At 38.1% G+C, this 25,507-nt stretch overlaps 1 protein-coding gene across 1 annotated transcript; it reads right to left on the bottom strand.

Moving 5' to 3' along the window:
* Nucleotides 1-7,718: 7,718 nt before the first annotated feature.
* Nucleotides 7,719-19,569, bottom strand: casr (calcium-sensing receptor). Its single transcript, XM_048984155.1, has 7 exons — nt 19,385-19,569; nt 13,897-14,203; nt 12,039-12,869; nt 11,567-11,797; nt 9,521-9,644; nt 8,366-9,438; nt 7,719-7,820 (listed from the first exon to the last, which is right to left on the bottom strand). Exons 1-7 carry the CDS (start codon nt 19,567-19,569, stop codon nt 7,719-7,721), a joined length of 2,853 nt encoding a protein of 950 aa, XP_048840112.1.
* Between the last annotated feature and the right edge of the window lie 5,938 nt (nt 19,570-25,507).

Genomic DNA, 25,507 nt, shown 5'->3' on the forward strand with positions numbered 1-25,507 from the left:
TTCTCCACTCAAATAAAATGTGTGATACTGGCTTTTTAAAATTCTCATGAGTCTGAAATCTAATTACAGTTATTTGCATTGATATGATCAGAATTCTAGCTATGACAATTTTGCTAGTCCAAAAAAAATGGAAATATGAAAGTTTCATAACGCTCAGTCAAGATTGGGATCTGTGATAATTTTTGAAGACATATTTTTCTGCTGTTTACCACACTGGGTCTGTTTAGCAATCTGGAGTCCATCTATTCATGTCTGTGAGCTTCAACTTCCTGTTTGTCTGTATGCTGTCATGATTTTTTTAAAGGGTGATCTCCTCGTGTGTCTGAGAGGAGCAAGGCAGGACATAATGGTGACTTCCCATGCAAAAGCAACTGACTGCCTTCCCAACAAATATTCAAATATTTCTTTATCGTCTTGGTGTGAAATGAAACCTCCATTTCTTCCTGACTTTCCGCCGTGATCATAATCGATCATAATCTGCTCTCAATCTCTGCATTCAAATCATCAACCAAGAGCATTGGGGTGTCTTTAGTACGTTTCCTTACAGCCTTAGTGTTCCGTCAGGGCCTAAGCCACCTCTTCCTCCCCCGATGATTCCTTTCACCACCTCTGCTTGTTTCCTACTTGGTACCAGATGGTGCCGTAAAAGAGAAAATTGAGTGGTGCCTTTAAAAATGTGTTATCCCTGATGTAAAAATGTCTTGCATAAAAACACACACTATAATATGGCATGGGAAGCATACTGTTCATCGATTAGTGAAACTGGACCACTTAAAACAAGCATAAGACTTGTTTACAGCCATTCTCAGTCTCTGTAGATGCCAAAAGGGTGCATCTAGAACAAAGTGGCGGAGATAGAAGAGGTGGAATAAAGCACCAGAATAGCCGACTACTCCACCCTAGGGCTTTCTCCCAGGGATATTCATATAGTAACTCTCCTCCTAGCGTACAGCTAGAGGCACACAGGTTCGACCCACCTAACAAGCAGGAGCAAAGACGTGCTGCCAGTACATAAATATTGTAGCACCTGAGGGGCACATGTCCCAGCATGCCCTATGTGCAATTGTAAATAGCCCTTGTTGTGTTGTTGATGTTAATGCTAATGGTTGCATTTCCCTGTTGGTGCACGTGTGTTTGCCTGTGGCATGTGTGTACCTGGTCTGTTCCTCACATGTATTTAGCATGTGTAAATCTCCCACCGTGTGTGCATCTTGCAGTTCAGGGTCTGACAACCCAGTGTTTCCCATCTGTGTCTTTGGTTCGGTGCTCGTTGGGCGCCTGTTGTAGTCCTTTAAAGAACTGCTAACTCTGCTCCCGCGATGCTTTGGTCCGCCTGACGCCGCAATATATTTTTATAAATATATTGTGCACCCAGTACCTGGTAAAAGACAAAGCTGCAGGTCAGTTCAAGAAAGTTACGCACAGTCTATATAATCATGGAAACCGATACAAGACAGACCTCTTTCACAGGCATTTTAACAAGACACTATGTTAAATTACATTCCCGAATGCTTCTACAGTCCAATGCAACAACGGAATGAGGACTGTAGGAGAGCACAGCAATTCTCCAAGAGGAATGACAAAATCTCAAACTCCGTCCCAAGAAACATACCTCAGCTATGAAAAACTGCAAGATCGTCACCAGCACTACTGCCACTTAATCCATTGAGATGCCCCGCTAAAAATAATTTTAAAACAACTTTTAGCTAACGATATTAATCAAACTTCTAGTACAAACAAAGCAACATACCTGCATCAACTGCAGATGTATTACCAACGGGACCTGGATAGGGGTGGAGCTTCCCGAACCCTCTTATATGGTGGAACGCCCATTAAATGACCAATTGGGAATGTACTCTATCAGCCACCTTCACTCCACCCGCTTCCATCCAAGTGTGACTTATGGATAAACCTAGTTCCCAAATTCAGACTCAGCTTGGAAGAGAAGGCTGAACAGAAAATGAGTATGGATCACATGTGATCCAGTTGCTGTTAAAGCAACCACATAATCTGTTTTCATCAGTCCAATAAGACATGAATCCTAACTCCGTAAGGAGGGGTTTAGTCCTTAAGCTGATGAGTGTAAAGACAATAAAAGTCAATCCACTAGAAATATTACTCTTCGGGTCACATGTGACCATGAACCTCCCAAGTTCAGCAGTGTTCAGCAGTATTTCAATCAATGCATAAATTTCAAGATGCTGCTTAAAGACCCAAAGAATAACTGGATCAGGTACACTGCAAAAATAATAGCCTTTCAAATTTAAGATAAACTGTTTCTGTTTTGAGACAAGATGGCTTGAAACTAGCAAAATTATCTGCCAGGGCAGCAAAAATATTGTCCTGGGTAAGATTTCCTGCCAACAAGCAAATTAACCTTATTCATAAGATGTGCTGTTAGTCAGTTTATTAATGAAGTTAGAATTTTGTTTAAATACACTGAACAAAAATATAAACGCAACACTTTTGTTTTTGCTCCCATTTTTCATGAGATGGACTTAAAGATCTACAATTCATTCCAGATACACAATATTACCATTTCTCTCAAACATTTCTCACAAATCAGTCTAAATGTGTGATAGTGAGCACTTCTGCTTTGCTGAGATAATCCATCCCACCTCACAGGTGTGCCACATCAAGATGCTGATCTGACATCATGGGTAGTGCACAGGTGTACCTTATACTGCCCACAATAAAAGGCCACCCTGGAATGTGCAGTTTTGTCTCACAGCAAAATGCCACAGATGCCACAAGCATTGAGGGAGCGTGCAATTGGCATGCTGACAGCAGGAATGTCAACCAGATCTGTTGCTCGTGCATTGAATGTTCATTTCTCAACCATAAGCCGTCTCCAAAGGCGTTTCAGAGAATATGGCAGTACATCCAACCGGCCTCACAACCGCAGACCACGTGTAACCACACCAGCCCAGGACCTCCACATCCAGCAGGTTCACCTCCAAGATCGTCTGAGACCAGCCACTCAGACAGATAATGCACGGCCCCATGTTGCAAGGATCTGTACACAGTTCTTGGAAGCTGAAAATGTCCCAGTTCTTGCATGGCCAGCATACTCACCGGACATGTCACCCGTTGAGCATGTTTGGGATGTGCTTGACCGGCGTATACGACAGCGTGTACCAGTTCCCACTAATATCCAACAACTTCGCACAGCCATTGAAGAGGAGTGGACCAACATTCCACAGGCCACAATTGACAATCTGATAAACTCTATGCGAAGAAGATGTGTTGCATTGCATGAGGCAAATGGTGGTCACACCAGATACTGACCGGTTCTGAGTCCCCAGACCCCCAATAAAGCAAAAAACTGCACATTCCAGGGTGGCCTTTTATTGTGGGCAGTATAAGGTACACCTGTGCACTACCCATGATGTCAGATCAGCATCTTGATGTGGCACACCTGTGAGGTGGGATGGATTATCTCAGCAAAGCAGAAGTGCTCACTATCACACATTTAGACTGATTTGTGAGAAATGTTTGAGAGAAATGGTAATATTGTGTATCTGGAATGAATTGTAGGTCTTTAAGTCCATCTCATGAAAAATGGGAGCAGAAACAAGAGTGTTGCGTTTATATTTTTGTTCAGTATATAAGAAAATTATACTTGCATAGATTTTCATATTTTTCAGTATAAGAGGAACTGGAGATGCACACCTAACATTCAATTTTCCTCTGATTTGACTTTCTTCAGCATGGATTTTAAGTCTTTCTAGGGAAGACTAACCTGCCCCTTTGTTGGGGCAGTTTCTGGCCATCGGCTGTGTCCTCTTCACATGTCTTCTGGTGAGGAAACCATGGTTCCCATCGGCCTGCATGGTTAAAATCTTCCTCTGCTTGTGCGCAGTGGATTTTCAGTGGACCTTTGCATCGCACCACCCCCCCTCCGCCCCCCAAAAGCATCGTGGTGGGACCCCGCATTGGCTCAAGATGGGGGGCTCAACGGGGACAGATCATGAGGGAGACCACCTGCATTCCCATTTGGAGTCCACACAATGCATAGTCAGGAAGGCAGCTTGAGCAGGATGACCTGTTCAGTGCTGGATGTCTCCGTCATCTGTTGGAGCAGGGGCCAGCTAGAGAGGAGAAATTGAGAACAAAGTAATCTTAGCATCCAGCCAGTCCCAGGAATCTTTGGGGTGAAGGAAAGTCCAGATGGTTCTCACCTTCCTCTCCTCAGTCAGGAGTGCCGGATGCTGGGCGCTGGCAGGTGCCCGCTAGCCCTGGCACCAGCAGGATGGCTGAAGATCTCCAAGTCAGTCAAATGGGTAATAGCCATCTACTGCATTCATTATCCTTCAGGACCTGACTGATGCAACTTCTGCAGGGCCTTTCTTGAGCAGATTCAGAATCGCTTGTTAAAAGTTTTCTGAGAAAGAGTAGAGAAGTTGTTGCTGTGATTGGTAGCAGAAATGATGTCACAGAATACTGAAGCACATTTGTGTTTCCATGTTTTTCTGTATCTATGAGACCGTAGGTGTTGTGTTTTATATAATGTTATCTAGAATAGTCTTGCATTCAATTTACATTCTAACAATTAGCATTGATGGTATTCGTAACTTCAATGGTAATGTGATAATTAACTTCATATTGTCTATGTTCAGTTCTGTACAGTATGTATAGCTTTTGTACTCAGTACAGGTCTGGTGAAGAGAATCATTAATTTATGCTTATTACTTAATGAAGTTCATTTAATCCTGCCTTAGCTTCCTGCATGTTCAGATGTCTCCTTTATATCTGGCCTATTATTCATGTAAAAGTTTGAGTATCACAGTAGCCGTTATATTTTTAATCATAATGTTTCATCTCAAGTCAAGTGAAGTGAAGTGGGACTTCACTGTTCGGAGGTAGACAAGATGGGGGGGGACAACATGTTTGCAACATTGACACACGATGTAAAACAATGATGGAATATTTAGAATGTGTAATGATGAAAGCAGCAGAGCACATAAGTGGTAAGTCCTAGTGAATAGTTAATAAAATGAGAGATAAATTATGATAAATGAGTTTTGGAAATAGTGGCAGTAACAGTGCAAATAGCAAAGTGACACTGCTAGTGGATGGCACAGTTCAAATTAGTGGGGAGAGGAGCAGTGAGGAGATCAGAGGCTGGATGGCCCTGGGGGAGGTGCTACAGTGTTTGGCAGCACTGGTTCAGATGCTCCTGGACCTTCTGCCAGACTGAAGGGGAACAAAGAGAGTGTGGGAGACGTTCTTCACGACGCTGGAGGCCTTTCGGGCGTCATATAGTCAATGAAGGGCGGAGGGGTCCTGGTGATCTTCTCAGCTGCACGCAGGGTCTTGTAGCCACAGGCGTAGCAGTTACCAAACCAGACAATGATTAAGCTTTATGTATAAAATGTATATTTTATTCCAACCCCACAAAAAAGGTCAAGGATCATAGGTGTCTAGAGCCTGTACTGAAATTCAGTCTCTTAAATAAAATATGTCGTAAATAGCGTTGTATGATCAGTTTATTTAAATTGTAGTGACTTAATAAACATGCATGTAGAATAAAATTAAGTCAAACCAATTATCAGTATTGGAAAATTTGTAACCCAATAAAAATAAATGATAGACAGACTATGATCACGTTTGCATGATCAGAATTTCTTGAGTGGTCTTGCCAAGGCTTGTCACGACAAATTTTGGAAAAAGTGATGAAAGTGAGTCGAGTGAGCTGAAGTTATATACACTGCAGCCTTGAGGATTCAGTAATAAATTCCAGATTATAAAGAAGGCTATTTATACATGGTAATCCAGTTTCATTATATTGGTTCTCTTTCGCCAGTGACCACTGAATAATGAACTAACAAAAAAGCTGTTTGAAGTGTATATTTTCAGCTTCAGTAGTTTTGTTAGCTATATAGTTTTTCAGTGATTGGAAAAAGGAAGAAGGAATGTCACATTATTAGCTATTCACTTTTTTCATCTGAGGGCTCGACTCCCGCCGCTGCTCTGTGCGTGTGAGTTTGCGTGTCCTCCTCATGTTATGTGAGCCTCCTCCTGCGCTCCAAAGACATGCGGTCAACAGAATTTCTCTAAATCACCCAAAGTGTGCGTATGTGTCCTGTGTGGCCTGGCACCCTGTCCGAGGTGTAGGCTCCCAGGAACCCTGACTGAGAGTAGTAGTTAGGAGATGAACAATTAAAACTTGTTTATATTAACCAAAACTTGAGCCTATTACTTTTTATTTTATAGAACATATCATCGTACAAGAGAGAGTATGACAAGTATGTTTTTGTCAGTAACAAGAAGACTCCCCTACAAATATAGAAACTAAACTTGACTGCAAACATGAATATGAAATATGAATCATTATTGATATTATATTATTGAAAATAATGTCATACACTTACATTTTGGTTGGGTAGTTTAAAATGTGCAAAGATCAGTGATATATATATATATATATATATATATATATATATATATATATATATATATATATATATATATATATACACACGCTTCCATACATACAAACATACACACAGGGTACTATGCAAAAGTCTCAGACAGTCAAAGAAAATGATGTTTAATTGATCCTCATGTTGGTGTAAAACATGTTTGTCAAAGTGTGTCAGCTTAGCCGTATCAGTACCTCCCCTAAAGTCACCCCAGGATTTGCAGCAACAATCCAATACACCAGTATTTTTTGACTCAACCACTAACACACCTTCTTTGGCTAAACAATACTTCATAGAGATGTTTGTCTAAGTTAATTAAGTGCGCTGGTGGTGAAATTTAACGAATACATGGAATTGCTGGGGTTCCCCTGAGGAGAGGTTTGGAAACTGAAGTGATGTTCTCCTGGCTATCCAAGAAGATATCATTAACTTCTTGGAAAGTACTGTAGAAGAGTAGTTATTTTTTATTGCATTACTGTAATTTTGCATACTGCAGTTTTCATTTTCTGAGCAAATATACACTTACTACCCAGATAAACAGCAAACATTTTCTCTGAGTGCCTAAGACTTCTACACAGTACTTTATATATGGAATTGTATATAACACAATGTTTGGGTTTTACAGTAATACAGTAACAGTCAAACGTTTGGACACACCTACCCATAGAAAGGCTTTTTTGTACTACTCTCGTCACTTTAGCATATTTATAAAAACATAACAAAAGCCATATATGGAATTATGCACTGACCAAAAAGTATTAATAAAAAAAAAATCATTTGTTGGGGTGGGGGCAGCTCTGTGGGTTGGGACTCAGAAGGTTGTTGGTTCAAATCCCATGTTCGGCAGAGTGATCTCACTACTGGGCTCTTGATAAAGGCCCTTAACCCCAATTTCTCCAGGGACTGAATGACCCTACTGTCCCCTCTATGCCAGTTCCAAGAGGTGGCCTCCTGGGATGCTTTTCCAGCTGTCCTGAAGGAGGGCCCACAATATGCTGAGCACTCATTGGCCACTTTTCCTTCACTCTCTGGTCAAACTTTTCCAGAACCATTTCTAAAGCATGACCGGTGGCCCGGTCATGTGATGCTTCACTATTGCTCTCCTTTGTAGGTGTCTTGGGGTGTCTGAACTTTTGACTGATAATGTACATCCCCAAAAGGTTTTCTGAAAGCCAGATCTACATATTTACATAAATAATAAAGGTCCACATAATTCTATAGTAATCCAGAGATTAGTAAAGATATGTGCCTTAAAATGTATTCAATGTATTGTGCGGAAAAATAACTGTTCCTTTAGTCATGCACTCTATCTTCCTCTTTGCTGTTTATTCCAAAAGAGTCATGTGAAGGGCTGTTGCTTGCTGTCCTGAAGTTATCACCACCAACATCTTTGTTCTGCAAGGAAAACAATGCCGTTTGTATTATTCAGATTTTATTGCCGATTTTGCTGTTTATCCTTTTCATTAAAGGGGCCCTATTATCCTTATCTGGTCTTTCCCTTTCCTTTAATGTGTTATATAGCTTTATGTGCATGTAAACAGTCTGCAAAGTCATAAGGACCAAAGTACACGTCAAAGCCAGTAACTCGCACCACAGAAAGCAGTCTTCTCTAATCTGCCTGAGACGACTTGTTGGAATTCCAATCCTTAGTTCCATGACCCGGTGAGGTCACCTCATAACACAATCCTTATTGGCCACCTACCTGCAAGTCAGGGGCAGAATGTGTAGGGCAAGCCGACCAATCAGAGCTCATCCGTGGTGGACTTAAAGCTCTAACAATGTGTTTCGGATAGAGGGTGAATAGAGATCAGCAGTAAGAGAATTATAATGTGTTTTTGGAACACTGAAGGATGTAAATCTAGTAGACCCAAAAATAAAATTATGCACAGTGAAAATAGATATTACTGCTGAAAGAATCTTGTGCCACTGCAAAGGCTCACCTTTGGTTTATGTCCTTTTTGTCGACCGTTGAGGTAACCAGGTACGTCTTCTGTGCTCTTTAAGCTGGTAGATGACGATGGAGTTGGAACAGATGAGCCCTCTTCACTGCTTGACCTCCGATGGGATACCGTGTTATGCCGTAAGGTAGCCCTAGCTACTACTTTGAAGGCATGGGCAGCTGTGCTGCACCTGACCTCCTCAATAGTGTTCCGGGATGGTTTTAAAAGGATGATGTACACTTTGTTGAAGAATATACAGGTCAGTAATCCAAAGCTGGATGCCAGTATTGCAATGACTTCTACTGCTGACACAAACTTGCCATAAGTGCTTATGTAAGCCGGAATAAAGGAAATCCAGACAATGAAGAAAATTAACATACTGAAAGTGATGAATTTGGCTTCATTAAAGTTCTCTGGCAGCTTCCGTGACTTGAATGCAAAGAAAAAACAGACTGCAGCAAGAAGGCATGTGTAACCTATAAGGGACCCTAGAGCCATTAATGATCCTTCATTGCAGGTAATAAAAATGATTTCATCCATGTCATGGTTGCTATAGCTTTCAGGGGGTGCATTGTACAACCAGACGACACATATCATAATTTGAACTAATGTACACATGAACACTAAAAAAAACTGCAACTTTAAACCCCACCAATTGCGATGTAGGCTGGTTGGAATCTTAGCCTCAAATACAAGAAGTACCCGATTCGTCTTTACCAGTATGCATGAGATGCAAAGAACAAAGCTAATCCCGAAAGCAGGCTGCCGTAAACGGCACGTCCAATCCTGAGGCTCCCCAATAAAAATTAAAGAGCTGGAGAAGCAACAGATGAGTGAGAAGAGAAGCAGGTAGGAAAGCTCTCTGTTGGTGGCCTTGACGATTGGAGTGTTGCGATACCTGACAAAAACTCCAAGTACGAAAGATGTTAAGAAAATCCCGAGCATAGCAAACAAAGTCAATGCTATCCCAAATGGTTCGGTCCATGAAAGAAATTCAATGTCCTTAAGAATGCAGGACGTGTGATTGTCATTTGACCAGGAGTTGTTTGGGCATTTGGTGCATACACTTGCATCTGAAACAAAAAATTTCCAAACATAATATGACATTTTTAAGATGTAAGAATGTTCAAAGCATTTCAGATCCTGGTGCCTCACCTTTATGGTCACTGTATTCGCCATCCGAACATTCTGTGCATTCAAAGCAACAGGTTGGCATGCTTTCTATGATCCCCTTTCTGGTTCCTGGTTCACAATCTTCACTACAGTTAGAAAAAGGCACCTGATTTATGAATGAGAAAGAGGTGAAGATAAGACTAATGATTAGATCAAATGAACTATTTACCAGTAAAAAAATCTGTATAAAAACAACAAAGTACTCGGAAGTTTATTCATTTAAAATGTATTTCAGTAAAATATTTTGATTAAATAAATGTAGATGTAAGTCATTGGCAAAATTTGAAACAGATCTCCCTGGCTGCAAGACTGTAAAGAGCTTAATGAATATAATTTCAACCTCTTTATTTTGACCTATCCATAGTTTTATATCCTGAATAAAGATGATCCTTTATTCAGATTAATTGCCATTTTTGTAAGTAAAATAATTTTTTTTTTGTCTCACATCCATTAAATGTATTAGCATGTAGTGTCTCCATCCATCCATTTTCTCTAACCACTTGTCCTATTCAGGGTCTCGAGGGTCCACAACCTATCAGACGCTATGGGCGCTTGGTAGGGAAAAACCCAGGAGGGGGCGCCAACCCCGCACTGAGTATGCAGCTACTCTCTAAGCACAATTTCTAGTTAAAAGACACTCGCAAGAGTATGATGGAATTAAATGTAAATGCTACACCTATTAAGTAAAATAGAAGAAAAATTGGAAAAATATAAAAATACAGGTTTCGAAAACAAGATATATTAATATATTAAAGAAAAAATACACGTATATAAAATATTTTAAAATGTTTCACATGATTCATGGATCCAGTTTATATTATTATTACTAAAATGAATCAGTTTATGATACCAAATATCAAACGTAAAAAACATACAACCTTTTAAAAGGAACTGAATGCATTTTAAGTCCACACTGCAGACAATTTATGCCAAAAAGCGGGGATTGAAAAAGATCCCGAGTGGAGGCTGCACATGGTTTGACTAGTACAGCACTTCAGATAACCACACTTTATTTTGAAGAATGGATGACTGATGGAGTTATTCAATTAGGCCAAAGCTACATCTTAATGTAATTCAAACACTGCAAATTTAGTCAAAAATCTTACCCAATAATCATCTCATTGCCATTTAAAATGCATAGAAACACTGGTCTAAATATTCAATAGAAATGAAAAAGTTCATGGTAACACTTTACTTGAGGAGACAGGAATAATGTCATAGTACATTGCATCAATGCATAAATTAACCAGCAACTAAGTGTTTCTTAAGTACTGATCCCATGTTCATTCATCATTAATCAATCATGACAGTTCATGTATCTCATGGGGAAACCTACAGTAGTTCATGATTTGTTCTTAAGTAGTAAATGAATTAAGTAATTTTTGCTCTCAAGTGAAATCCTAACATTAATAACTAATTAGGTATCTGCTAACGGATATAGTGCCTGAATGGAAAACATGAACTGTCATGATTAATGAATGATGCAATGAATAAGCATGAGATCAGTGCATAACTAACATTTAGTTATCGGTTTATTAATGCATTAAGTAAGCATGTACTACTACATTAGTCTTGTCCCCTCAAGTAAAGTATGACCAAGTACATTTCATAAAACTTACTGAGACACCTTTTTCTGGCAGTGTGAAAATCTTTACAGTTCAAGCTTGTTAGTATAAGTAACACCTTTAAACACTGTTTTGTGGTCTATTGACATTTCAGGACTGTCAAGGTTTAAACCAGACCATGTTTATGAATGTAATACAAGAGATTTAAGAATAATAAGTATTTGTGGTAGGTCCTACTTTTGTAAATTTTTTAATTAGTTGGTGCTTGAAATGTGGTGCCCATCATTTACATTTACATTTACATTTACAGGATTTGGCAGACGCCCTTAGCCAGAGCGACTTACATAAGTGCTTTGAGACTCTGCAATGAATTTCCAATGCTAGCTCAATAAGGACCCAAGCTATGATATCATAACTGCAGAAACTATAATATTCCAGGATTTCTTGGTGCCCATAGTCGTACCTGCTTAAGATATCCATTCCATAATATTTTAGTTGTATTAATGAAGAGCCGAGCTCCTTTCTTAGCAAGCATGTTGTAATAACCGATCTCTTCAAACACCACACTGCCATCTAGAGGAGACCGATGCCAGTTGATGATTGTGTAGTTCCCTAGTATATCTCCACTCTCGTCAAAGTCTACTTGCTCCCCCATGCTGTTTGTGAAATTCAAGTGTCTCAGTTGCTTGAGTACCTGAGAAATAACTGGACTGTTATTGAGCATAAATAAAAGAGATGAGATAGGTAGCACCCACCTATAATTAGGTAGGATTATTTACTTATAGATGCTTTTCAGTAGATACATTGACATGGAAACTATATTACAACTGCTATATGCAATAATTAAAGAATGTGCATATTGAAAAAAATTAAAAAGACCTTTGTAACTCATTACTTGGGAAACTTTTTTGTTTTCTGCGAATGACCACGTTTACCTGCCATGCTTCCACTTTTTTTATATCGGCACAGGAATTGTTGGTAAATGGTCCATTTCCTGGAGTGCAAGTTAGAATGTCTTGCAGGGCTTGTGCAATGGAATAGACAGCCACATACACATTATAGGAAATGCGTAGATGAGTGTAATCCAAATATGGTGTTTCTACACTTGTAATGTCCTCTTCACCAGTACAAAGAGGCCTGGACCCATTTTTTATGTTATCACGTCTTGGACTGTCTTCCAGATAACAATTAAAAGTCTCTTCCCAGAATTCCCTAACAAACTCATTGTGAGATGACTTCTTGGGTTGCACTTGTTGCAGGAAGTTCTTGAAACCTGGTATCGTACCTGCTCTGAGTGCAAAGCCAATAGTACCGCCCACAACATGGAAAAACTCGGGTCTTGCAATTAAAGAAGAACTAGCCCAAGCTTCACTGGCTAGCCATATACGGTCAGTAATGTTGCGTTTGACAATCTCTTTGATGAGCGGCTCCATGTCTGGCCCACTAGCAAAAACAGCAATAACTTTGGCGGTAGAGTTCTCAATGCGGTCCACAAGCGCTTGTATGCGCTCCTCTTCAAAGTACTGTGAAATTAATTCATTCAGGTGAATGCAAATGTCTCGTTCTTCCACCTCTTTCTCAAATTTTTCAATACCTGGCCGTCCATAGTCATCATCTGATGCAACTGCTATGACCCAATTCCACTGGAAGAAATCAATTATGTCAGCCATGGCAGTGGCCTGATACTCATCTGTCGGGATGGTCCTCATGAAGGATTTGTATTGGTTTTTGTTGCTGAGAAGGCGGCTTGAAGAAGCGTAGCTGATCTTTATCGTGAAAAAGAGAGTGATCCATGAAAAGGACAACTTCTGATAAAGTTTAAAATAGTTAACGCAAATCAGTTTACATAAAGAACCGGAAACACTCAACAAAATGCCACTAGAATATAAGACCAATTCCCTATTAGGAATCTGAAAGAAAAACGTCAGAATAATTTAACAAGGGTTACTGTGGTTGTTGGTGCTTCCTCAAACAAGTTTTATTACATGGTGTGGGCAACCAATTCTAAACTAAATTGTGACAAATGTTCTTAAGTGAAAATGTGATATGCCATTTGTCAACAATTATTTCAGGTTTGATTGGTTGGTAACGCTCTACTTAAGGCCATTTTTTTTACTAATAACACATTCAAAACAAATAATACGGCATTCATGAAGCATTATAAACATGGCTATAAATATTTATCAAAGGGTATAACACATTATAGGCATGTTTATTATGCATTATGAATGCTTTATGAAACATCCTATTAATAATGCATTATGAATGTGTGTTGAATGTTCAATGAATGCATTATAAAGCAACGGAACATTCCTTAATTACCTGCTGAAATTTGGATTTCTAATTGGTTTGAGTACTAAGGCAGTTAGCTGACCTTGGACACCCATATTTTTTTTTCCCCCCATACCATTGCAGCCTAATCTGTTTGTCTTCCTCTTCTTCTCCCTTTTTGTAAGTGAACAATGTGCTGTGCACGTTGATACATGTATAAATGAAGACTTTTGGGACAGCTATGCTGGGAAAAGCACTGCGCAGGAAATAAATTCAATTAAATGTCACTGGATATCCTATACTGTTCTTCCTCCAGCAGATAACTGTTTATTGCAAATGAATGGCTGTATGACAGAATGATATCCAGTTTTTTTGCACTGCTAAGTATCACAGTGCACATTGTATATTCATTAAATGATTTTTTTTTTCATGAAGAAAGTACCTAAGAAAAAATAATTGGCCTTTTGCTTACCTGATATATTGATATTTCAAATTATATAAGGTGGAAAAAGTAGTACTTACTTGTGGGATGTAAAACAGGCCCAAAAGGTTGGCCACAGCTGTAGATACTCCTGATCCCGTAGCGCCAACAACGGCAATAGTAGAAGGAATATGGTCTGTGCAGTTGCAGAATTCGTCCAAGTTGAGGGAGTCAATTTTGTTTTGTGCCACAAAGCTAAGAGTAGCCTCCAAGGCTTTAGACACAGTATTGCAAGTGTCAAAGATACGGTAGCCCAGAGTGATGTTAGGCAGGAGTTTACTGCTGTTGTTGATCTCCTCGATAGCAAAGATCATTGCTTGCAGCCAACGGAACCCACGGAAGTTATACCTGTCAACCAAAGCATAGAAATAAGCTTAGAAGATTAAAATAAAATACAAATAATAATAAAAAAATATTATATGCAGTATATGGACAAAAGTTCTGGGACACCTGGCCATTACACCTACAGCAACTTTTATGACCTTCCATTCTAAATCCATAGGCATCAATATGGAGTTGGTCCCCCCCCCCTTTGCAACCAAAACAGTTGTCACTTTGTGAGGTCAGACACTGAAGTTGGAAATGAAGGCCTGGCTAGCAATCTCCATTTTAGTTCATTCCAAAGGTGCATTCTCATTGGCTAATGAGTTTTTGAGTGACAGCTCAGTCCCTCGGACATTAAGTTCTGTCTTAGTTGTAGTTTTAGTGTTTGTAGTTCTGTAGTTAGTTTAGTTAATTCTTGCTCTATCTGTTTTGTTTTTGAACCCTTTATTTTCTAGTAATCCGTTTGTATCCTGTGTGTTAAATAAACCCCTTTGTTGAGAGCCGGTATGTGGATGGTCTGTCCTTCACGAAATCTACCAACTATATTTAACTCTGCATAAAAAAATAAAATATAAAGCATCACTGACTGTCCAAAACAGAATAAAACATGGTAATATGTGATGGCTGTGTTTTTGAGATTGGTCTGGCTACTCAATTTTATTTCTTTTCAGCAGTGATGGATAAAGTATTGCTATATACTAAAAAAATTATAAATAATTAAATAGAAGTATAATTATATACAAGTATAATATTCAGTGTACATAACAGTAAGGTAAAGTAAACAGTAAGTTATTTCAGAGTGAATTTAATTGGATGTGTCCTGAGACAAGAGAAAGGAAACACGCGCAAACACACACAAATTTATTCCCTCATTTTAGTTAAATCATTTTAGTTTTATTAATGTGTACCCACAATGTATTAAAATGTAGAGACACTTTAGTGCATAATCTGCTTGTTGCCTAATGCATCACTTTCATTTAGGACACAAGACATCTGCATCTGGTGCAGGGTTGCCAACCTTGGGTCAGCCGACTGGACTGAGATTTTCAGTTCGAGACAAGTTTGCACACACATGCACACACATTTACATGCATGTGACAATTTAATTACCTTGTAAATAGCCTGTAGGGTTTGCAACGCTTTTCAGCTAGCTAATTTTAGGTTTGTAATAGAATCATTTGGATTTGCTGTAAGACTTCTTGCATGACCACGGGAGTCTGAAAGCATAAGTGTCATGCCAGATGTGTGGCAGTTGGTAACGTTGCTGCTGGTATGGACAGAGATAGTTTAATAGAATTTTATTGGTTGAAATAGAGTTGCCACTCATCCCGTATTGTATGGGATCATCCTGTATTGAAAAATATAATGTGTCCTGTTTTGAACCAAGACAGGAAGCAATTTGTTCTGTATTCGAGATTTGACAATCCCCACCAAATTTAATTGTATCCCCGTCCCCCACACGGTATATTTTATTGTGAGGAAGTCAGGTCCCAGGCAGAAATGCTGTAGTCAAGGTGTAGCAGACTATAACTGAACCTGTTGCTAAAGTGCACTCTCAAGCCCTTGCTGAAGAGAACACTGGTTGTTAGATCTATTATAGTGGGGCATCATGAAGGAGAGACAATCCACGTGGCAGCTCTCAACAAAGGGGTTTATTTAACATAATAGAACGTAAAGGCAGAACCAGAAAATAAAAGGAAAGTGAGTGGTCAAAAACAAAAAAGGTAGAACAAGAAATAACTAAACAAACCACAAAGAAAACAATCACTAAAACTACAATTAAGACACGTGGGGCCGAGGAAGGGGTGTAACACTAAATGTCACAGGAACTAACATATAGTAACAACCACAATGAACCACTCAGGAACAGAACAAAGGCAGACTCATCACTAACACACTACAAAAACACTACTAACAAGACAAGACAAGTAACATGTGAGAAATAACCAAATAAATCAATCACTAAGGATTCAGGACAACAAGGAACAGGTGGGGTATACTACAGTTACCAGGCACTATGGATGAGGAAACATTAGCAAACACTGAGGGCTATCTACACAAGGAGAGACTAGGCACAACAAACTAAAGTAAAACAGAATATAACAAGTTTTGTGCAGGGTTAGCATAAAACACCGTAAAATAAGAAACGTACCAGCACTGCATTCAAAAATACAAGTATGCATTGCTTAACATCTGAATAACCTTCTGTCCAATAGGGTGTAGAGTGGTGCACTACGGTCACTTACGTCTTCTGCATCCTGTTGAGTGATCAGCATTTCTCAACTCAATTCTAACCTTATGGGACCTCACTTGTATTAAGTGGTTGAACGCAGAAGGACGTTAAGCGATGCATAAGTGTACAGCAATACAGCTCCTACGATTCCACCACGAGAATCACCAGCTCTCAAAATTGTGGTCACACTGCCAATTATAGGCAGTCCCCAAGTTAAGAGTGTCCAACCTTCGGGCAACTCATAGTTATGAACGGACTACTGTACCATATGCTATTATATAAAAAATGTGAGTTAAATTCAATACTTTGTAATAATAAACACCTGCACAGCTTTGTAACACTGAGGAAAACATTGTGTGGCTTCAGTGGATCGTCAGCTCCAGGTACAGAACAGTGATATATGTAGTAATTTTTTTTACTGTTGTAAGGGCCAAAAGCTAAAATGTATCTCTCTCTCTCTCTCTCTCTCTCTCTCTCTCTCTCTATATATATATATATATATATATATATATATATGAATTAACATTAATATTTACCGGCCATTGTAGTCTGGGTATGGTATGTTATCTTATAGTAATTTAAGTTTGTAAGTAAAAATTTACTTTACGTGTCTCCATTGTTCATTATTTGTTGTGTTGATTTTTTGTAAAAAAAAAAAAAGAAAGAAAAGAACTATTGTGCCTTTAAGAATTTAGACTCGATTGGTTAGTGGAGGACCTAAAATGGGGTTTGTAGGTTCATGCTTTGCGAACAGCTCTGGAAGGATATGGTTTTCTTACCGCCCATGTAAGGTTATTTCTCTTCTAACATGTGTTGATTTCCTGTGTTTTTGGGCCCAATCTGGAAGATCAAAGGTTCATTTTTTTAACCAATGATGGACCAAATGGATTATTTAATGACCAGATAAGAGCAGGTCTTTGCTTTCGCTCACCACATTGGTTTGGAACTACATTATTATTACTGTTGTCATGTACTATATTATTATTGTTCTGATTTACAAATTCTACATAAAGCCAAAGCAGATCTAGCTCATAACCTGGAGACTGCTTGTACTGTAGCATCTGCAGAAAGAAGCTTCTCAAAATTGGCCACGATTAATGACTTTGCATCACAGAAGTCCCAGATGGTTCCTTTATAAATGGAAGAGGCGGGGGGCTCCCAAATAAAGCCATGTCTAGGGCCCCTGATACAGTACAGCTGACGGAAATATCAACATATGCATTGAGGTCTTTCTTATAATCAGCTACCTTTATTTCAATGGAACCCATAAAACATGTACTTTACTGTATAGTTCTGCTCCCTGCATGGATTAACTTATATTTATCTATGTTAAATTTCATCCGCCAGGTATCAGCCCAGTCGCTAATTAAATCAAGATCGCGTTGTAGCCTCTGTGCTGCTAGATCAGTATCTGCTACACCACTCACCTGCAAATTTAGCCATTTTACTGTACGTATTTGTGTCAATATCCATCCATTTTCCAAACCACTTATCCTATTTGGTCGCGGGGGATCCGGAGCCCATCCCGGAAGCAATGGGTACGAGGCAGGGAACAACCCAGGATGGGGGGCCAGCCCATCGCAGGGCACACTCACACACCATTCACTCACACATGCACATAATTAGGAACAATAGTGGTCCTAAAATTGAACCTTGCAGTACCCCACTATGAACGCAGGCCCACTGTGACATTGTGCCTCTAAAAACTACCTGCTGCTTCCTGTCTATTTTCGATCCAAGCTGCTACAATTTCTGAAATCCCTGCAGCTTTGACCTTAAGCAAGAGCTGTTTGTTCTATTTCTCCTTTTGGTGACAATGAGAAGAACTCTTTTGTTTATGTTTAAAAAAGCCCCTTTTAACGTAATGAATTTTCTCTTAAAGCACTTCTTCCCTCTGGAACTTTTTGCTTTAAAATAAAACATCACATTGTTAGTTCTGTAAATTGTATGTTTATTGCCAAAGCATTTAGTAATACAGTTAAGATGGAAAAATTATGAATTTGATGGGTTGCATGTTGCTTGTTGCACCTAAATGTTGCTGGTGCTCCTAAATATTTCAGTAAGAAGCACCAGTGTTACTAGTGGGAAAAATACTGTAGTCTGAACCCTGGTTTATGGGAAAGAAATTAACAAGGCTGAGCAAGTTACAGTACACAGTAAAAAAGTGGAATATTAAGGATAAAATAAAGTACAGATAGAGTATATTATGCTGATAGTGACAGAAAGTTACTTCTGCATTACTTAACCACTTATATATCAAGAAGTGGACTAATAATAATTAAGGTTAATTTTTAAAAGCAAACACCACTATATTCTACAAATTTGCAATTGTGAAGAACACATGTCCGAAATTGTTAATGAGATTGTTAATTAGACTTCATGATCAATACATGGATTTTAGACCAAATTTTTTGTGTAAATAACATTTTTAAAAATTTAATAAAGACATAAATAGCAAGTGACAAGAATGTTTCTATGTGCTTTTGTAATTTATCTGTTTATGAATACCTTTAAAGATGAAATTTGAAGACCCCAATGTACGTTTCACACCGTCTCTTCCCAGCAATGGAGTACTGTCCACCATTTAAGATTTTTTTTTTATGTCTACTAATGAGTGATATAAGGCAAAGGTATCGTCATGTTGTACAAGTAAAATACAGAAGTATATACAGAAGTAACTACGGTAATCTCGGAAGCCCCAAATACATGACAGGAGCAAATATAACACTGTAGTACAGAAAACTCCATAAATGCACTGTCCTGACCCCAAACAAGGTCCTCCGATAGATTGTGTGACAACATAAAAAAAATAATAGCCCTTATTCTTTTAAAATTAATCGCACACATTAACACGTTACCTTTGATTAACCTCATAGAAATGTTACCAGGATAAACATGAGCTACATCATTTTTATCAATTTCAAAAGTCCACAGTGACAATCATTTCATGACATGGAATTCTTTGCTATTACCTTACACATTCTGTTGATTCTGGTCGTGTTGCCAAGTCTTGATCTTTGGAAGCAATGCCGAAGTGAATTGGAAAAAGTCCTCCCAAGATAATATCCCCCTTCTTCTGAGCCCTTTGGTAGGGACCGTAAGTAGAAACGGCACCACTGAACCCCAAAAGGATCAGGGAATACAAATAAAATCTCATTGTTAATATTCCAAATAAGCAACAGTAAATTAAGCAAAATTAGAAGTCATCCTTAGAGCTAAACATTAAACAGATGACCAACGTCTTCCATCCTTGACAGAATTCAGTCATAGGAGTATGACAGGAGCTTATGAGATTTGTGAGCACTAAATTCCAGTCGTTTCCCTGCAGATGACCAGGTATCCTTTGCCATGTGTCTGGCTTTGTCACATCAAGGTCACTCTGTTAAACAAAAAAAAAGAAAAGGTAAAACAGAGAAACATGGGAAAAACTAAAAGAATACAGGCAGTTCCTAAGGCTAATGCTGCGTGTCCGGAAAACAAGACGAATTACAAATACAGACTCATCCAAGCTCATGATAAACTGCCAGAAATGAGCCATTGAGATCCAGCAGAGAAACTACAATAAGCGCTTTGAAACAATGTGAACATGGGCTGTATAAATAAAACTGAATTGAACTAAATATTTATGTACTGTACTGTATTATAGCGTATTTGTTTGCTACTCAGTTCAGTAAATTAATTTGTACATTACTGTAATTTGAAAAGCGTTTGAAATAGCTGTACTGCATTTTTAAATAGTCAATAAAATTAAGTAGTGACACTGTCCATTTTATTACCTTATATTTATGTAATAAATATACAGATGTCAGATGGTAATCTGCTTGAGACATAACGACGAAAAATCTGCTATAATGATCATCCACTTATAGTGATCAATTTCACTCTGACAAATGTTATCAATATAACCAGTTATATCCACTGTAGCTTGAGAATAATTGTCTCACCAACATGTTTTATTAGGTTATTAATGTGTATTAATGTGAAATGTGTTTTTTATCTAATTATTGATGCATATTCAGCTCTTTAGCGATTTGTTTTAACTGTAATGACTGTTTCGCATATTTAGGTCAATCGGCATTACATTTTCATTCATTATTGCCTTGTGTCAAAATGCGCACTAGGTGGTGTTTAATAAGCTGCGTCAACTCCATTACTATATCAAAATATTATGGGTGATGTAAGTGATGTAATGGGAGGTGGGTGAACTGCCCAGCAACCTGGTGACCTTTTTACTTTAGAAGAAAAGTCTAGACAGTAACTTCAACATGATAGTACGTATAGCTACTGCTTCAGTCTGTGCTTGACAATGTGAGTTACATGTAATATGATTAGGCCTGTAATTTAATTTCAGTAAAGTAAAACCCTGAATAATGGTGATTACTATAGTCACCCAGGTTCAGTAAACATATTACTATAGAGCTAAATATACAGTTGCCATCAATAAAACATAATTGTCATTGAGCTAAATATGTGGGTTCATCAAGGTAATAAAATTATTCCGGATAAGAAAACATATCACTGTCAAGCTGAATATACAGTGAAAATCTAATAAAACATTTTGGTTAAACCACAATAAAACATATATCGGACATTATAATCAATAAAAAAACACCTTTTTAAAACACTCGTAAACGTATTTTATATACATAACAACCAATAAAGTATGACCCTATGGAGCTAAATATATGGATGCAATCAATAGTCAATATGCAGCTAAATATACATCAATAATCTAATAAAACATTTCAATGAGAAAATTGAGACGATGAAGCTGGAACGTATGTTTGGTCCTCGAATTCAGTCAAGTTTTTATTTTTGGCCCCCTCTGATTAAGTTTGACGCATTGTATGCTAGCTGACTCAGTGGGTTTTCCTCTATTAAAAGATATTGAATTGTATTATAAGGATGTTGAAATTTAAATCATTTAGCCTTATTTTCTATGATCACAGCATGTATGCAGATCAGCAGCGCTCAACATTCGGCACTCGGCAATGAGAGGAGGCTAAACTCATTTAATCAGCTTAATTTTTTTCATTATTAATTTTTGAAACATTTGGGTTAATTGAAAACTAGGACATGCTGCTTGATGTCAAAACCTGGGTCAAGATTAGGGGTCGTGGTTCCCAAAGTATCTTAAGTAACCACAGAAATTCCACTAGAACCTGATTAAAAATAATTAACTTTGCACATACTTAGATAAGGAGTGCTAGAGTTGAAATGAATTAATGTGGAATGTTCATAATTTAGATTACTGGTTTCTGAACCCTCCCTCCAGAAGAAACGGATTTTAAATTAAATGATATATCACACTCTGCTGGTACAACATTAAGTGCAATTCTGTCGCCAGTGCACCCTGTCACCTGGGTGATGGTGTGATTTACGCCTTGCAGCATGACACTAATTATACTGGAAAAATGCATGGTCAGGAATTTCACATTGCAGTGCTCAGTTGAATAGCAGACCCTGGAAAGAAAAGATGAAGGATAGATTTGTATTTTACTGCTGGTTATTTTCGGGTTTTCAGCTTTACCTGGAAAACATTTTGTAATATTTGCCTAAACTTTAATAATTTATCATTTTCCTCATCACTCTGTCTTAGTTTTCGAAAGAGCCCCCAAATGGCTCATGCTTAACATTTAAACATTAACAGCAGTCACTATGGTTAGTACTACAATGACATGGATCAATGGAGAACACTTACACTGATTTTAAACCTGTTAAATGGTCAGAAACATGGTGCCATGCCTTTGCTACAAGACATGCCTCTTTCTATGTCACACACTTCTCTAATGAATAGTCACAAATTCACCTGAAATATCTCAGTAGACTGTGGGGTAAATCCATAAAACCCTAAACACTATGTGGCTGTACTGTTGCTGTTAAAATGACTGATTTTTAAAGTATAAAGTATTACTTTTGATTACATTTTATGAAGATAGCAGCAATTAAACATAACACATTCTGTTACATTTGATTATGACATAAGATATAAATTCAACTACTGTACTTCATATACATTTATTTTCAGTAAAAAAAAAACGGATAGAGTTTGATGCCTCTTTGTAGACATAGTCGTTGTAATTTTTTTTTCCTGTGCTCATTTATAATGCTTATTGTTCACAGATGCCTTTAAAAATAATTTTTGGATAGGATGCATAAGTTTTGAAATGCATGAAAACTTAAATAAATATGGATAGCAATGGGAAACTATTAGCTTTTTCATCAGTGCATATGCTTAAATGTTTATAGAAAAAAATGTTTGTTTTTTTTAAAAAAAAAACAATAGCAACAAAACCACCAATGCATTTAACCAAATGTTATATCAACCAAACACATGGAAAAAGGGGTAGTTGCGCTCTAAGTAATCAATTTATTCAAGCTAACAATTCGCACCAAGATCAATGTACATTACATACAATGTAAAAAGATCATTCTAGCTTAACTATATGTTATCAAAAGATTGGAGGAAACCAACAGAAAATTGGGGAGAAAATGCAATTTCCACACAAAGAGTCAGCAGCAAGATTCAAGCCCACAACCTTCTGACACCATAGCATTACCTACCCACAGAGTCTCTCTTCTGTAAAACAGTTTGTGGAAATTCTGCAAATTCTACATTATATGTCAGTTTTATTTTACAAATGAATGAGTCTTAGAATTCACGAATGCCACCATTAATGAGACTACTCTTACAGTAAGAAACTGGATTTATTTGAAGCCAGGGGATCAATGGTGTAACATTTCATATATTTTATAGCTAATCAAAATGCAGTATTTGCAACATGTTCATGTATGTATGTATAACAGTGGAGAAAGTCTGAACAAAATGCAGAATAAATGCAAATGTTCAAAATGTCAGTTTCACTATAATAATAAACATAATCAATATTACGTAGTTTTAAAAAGGCATCTATAAACCATTGCACACAAAGGGATTAAAATATTTCAAATTAAAATATTTGTTAATTGATTTGACCCATTTAAAGAGTAGAAACTATGAGTAACCCTGCATAAGTGTCTGCCTTGAAATGTAATTAAATGAGAGATGTCTTACCTTAAAAAATTTGACTTGTGAGTTAACCAACACGTACAAAACAAAAAGTGTTTCAGAAATTTCTGGGTAGAATTCCGGACTTAAATTAATTCTTTGCACGATAACGCCTGCCCAACTTCTCTGAGAACTCAGTTACATATTAACGAGAAAAGAGGTCTGAATGATCCTTATTCAGCCTTTATGGTACTGCTCTCTACTGATTTGCCTAGTAAGGAGATTTCATGTAAGCCTGATGTTCATATTATAATAAGCATTTTATGACTGACATTTCATTCTGAAATGTATTGTATGAAATGCATGAATTATTGAAACATCGAGGGTGAACAATCATTCATCTTTTATTACTTAAATGCTTCAAAAAATTTACATTTTCTTCACCTATTTGATGGAAATTATCAGGTAGCAGGTAGACAACTTTATAGCTTTAATAAAATAATTCATCAGCAAGATGGGTTTGGGGGGAGTGCATTTCAGAGGGGTGCACATCAGTGTCCAATTGTTACTGAGTCTCTCATCAATATTTGTCTACCTCAGTCAGAGTGTATGACAGGGTTCCCTAATAAGCGGCCCCTGGCCCGTTAGAGTGGTTCTGGAATATGAGCTTGGGCTTTTTTCCTTCAAGGCAGTTGCTTTTTTGTACCATGCCAGGTGTATCGCCTGTTTAACAGGCATTAAATCCAGCCATTCTGTCCAGCCTAATCTTAGCACTATTGTCAGCACTTCCACTTTTCTGCCCAGCAGCCCCTCTGATCAAAGCTGTTTACATTAGCAGAAATGCCAGTGGAGCAGTTTTGGTCACCCTTACCACCCAATCCCATCATGCTATGTATTGTGTGTATATTACCCATGTCACCCAATTGAAACATATGGCAACTAAAACAAACAAGTCCGTTACTCAGAGTTCTGAATTCTATGCTTTATTTTTAGTATTTTTATTTGGAAATTTACAGTTTTCATAATTGCATCTGTGATGAGTATTGAATGCGTGTAGGGGAGAATTTCAGTAGCATTCTTCATCTTTGCCCAGGATGGTACAGCAATCTCCTCTTCTTCCTCCTCGTCGCCGTAGGTATTGGTACCTATACCAAAGCCCTCTGTCACCACTGCGATGATGTCCTCCTTGGTAACAGGCTCTCAGAATTGCACTCAGGGAGCTACCCAGCAGTTCATGGGTTCCTTCGGGGCAAAGTAGGCCAAAGTCAAGTAAAAAAAAAAAAAAAAATTACTTATTTTTATTTTTATTGTTATTTTAAATGATTTATTTATATATTTGTCTGTTTATTTATTTGTTCTTATTTGTTTCTATTTCCATTTTTTTTTTTTTTTTACCAAAAATGAATACTGTAAGCGGACTTCTTGATTACTATAAGCAATTTATTTAAACAGTATTTGTATAGGACTGATACTGTCTCAAGCTTTTTGACCCATATAAGTAGTTGATCACTATAACCATGATCCCCATAAGCGGGTTCCACTTTAATTAGGAAACAAAAACCTTTATGGTTCTATGGTCAATTGGCTGCCTAACCCCTGCAAGGGCATGCTGACATTAGTATACATAACTCTCCTTCTGATTCACAATAAATATCAAACACTGCACATTTCAGCAGTGTAATTAAAAAACCACCATGATTATCTACGTGTGCTTCCCTGATCGTACCCAGCTGTGTCTAGTTATTTTGCTCCGTCTTCTGTATTTCAGTCTGCGTCTTGCCCTGGTTCCTGGTCTGTCATTGATGTTAGTCTACGTCTGATGTTTCTGGGTCCCCGTACCCAAATAAATCCCCGTTTTCTGCCTGCCTTGCCTGCTTCCTGCCTGTGCGAATTACCCGCATTACCGAAACGTGACAGAATGACAGACTGTAAGAAAGAAGCAGCTTCCGTGACTGAGGAGGACTACCGCAATTCTGGATAGCCCAGCCTGGCATCCGGGAGGATCCCCCAGCATGGGACCTTGTTAGCCGGAGCTGGGATATCCTGGATCGGCTATCTCTGGAGGAGGACGCGCACCTAGCTCCGGAGGTGCGCGATAACTTCAGGC

Source organism: Brienomyrus brachyistius, chromosome 18, assembly GCF_023856365.1.
Source record: "Brienomyrus brachyistius isolate T26 chromosome 18, BBRACH_0.4, whole genome shotgun sequence".
Classification (NCBI taxonomy): Eukaryota; Metazoa; Chordata; class Actinopteri; order Osteoglossiformes; family Mormyridae; genus Brienomyrus; species Brienomyrus brachyistius.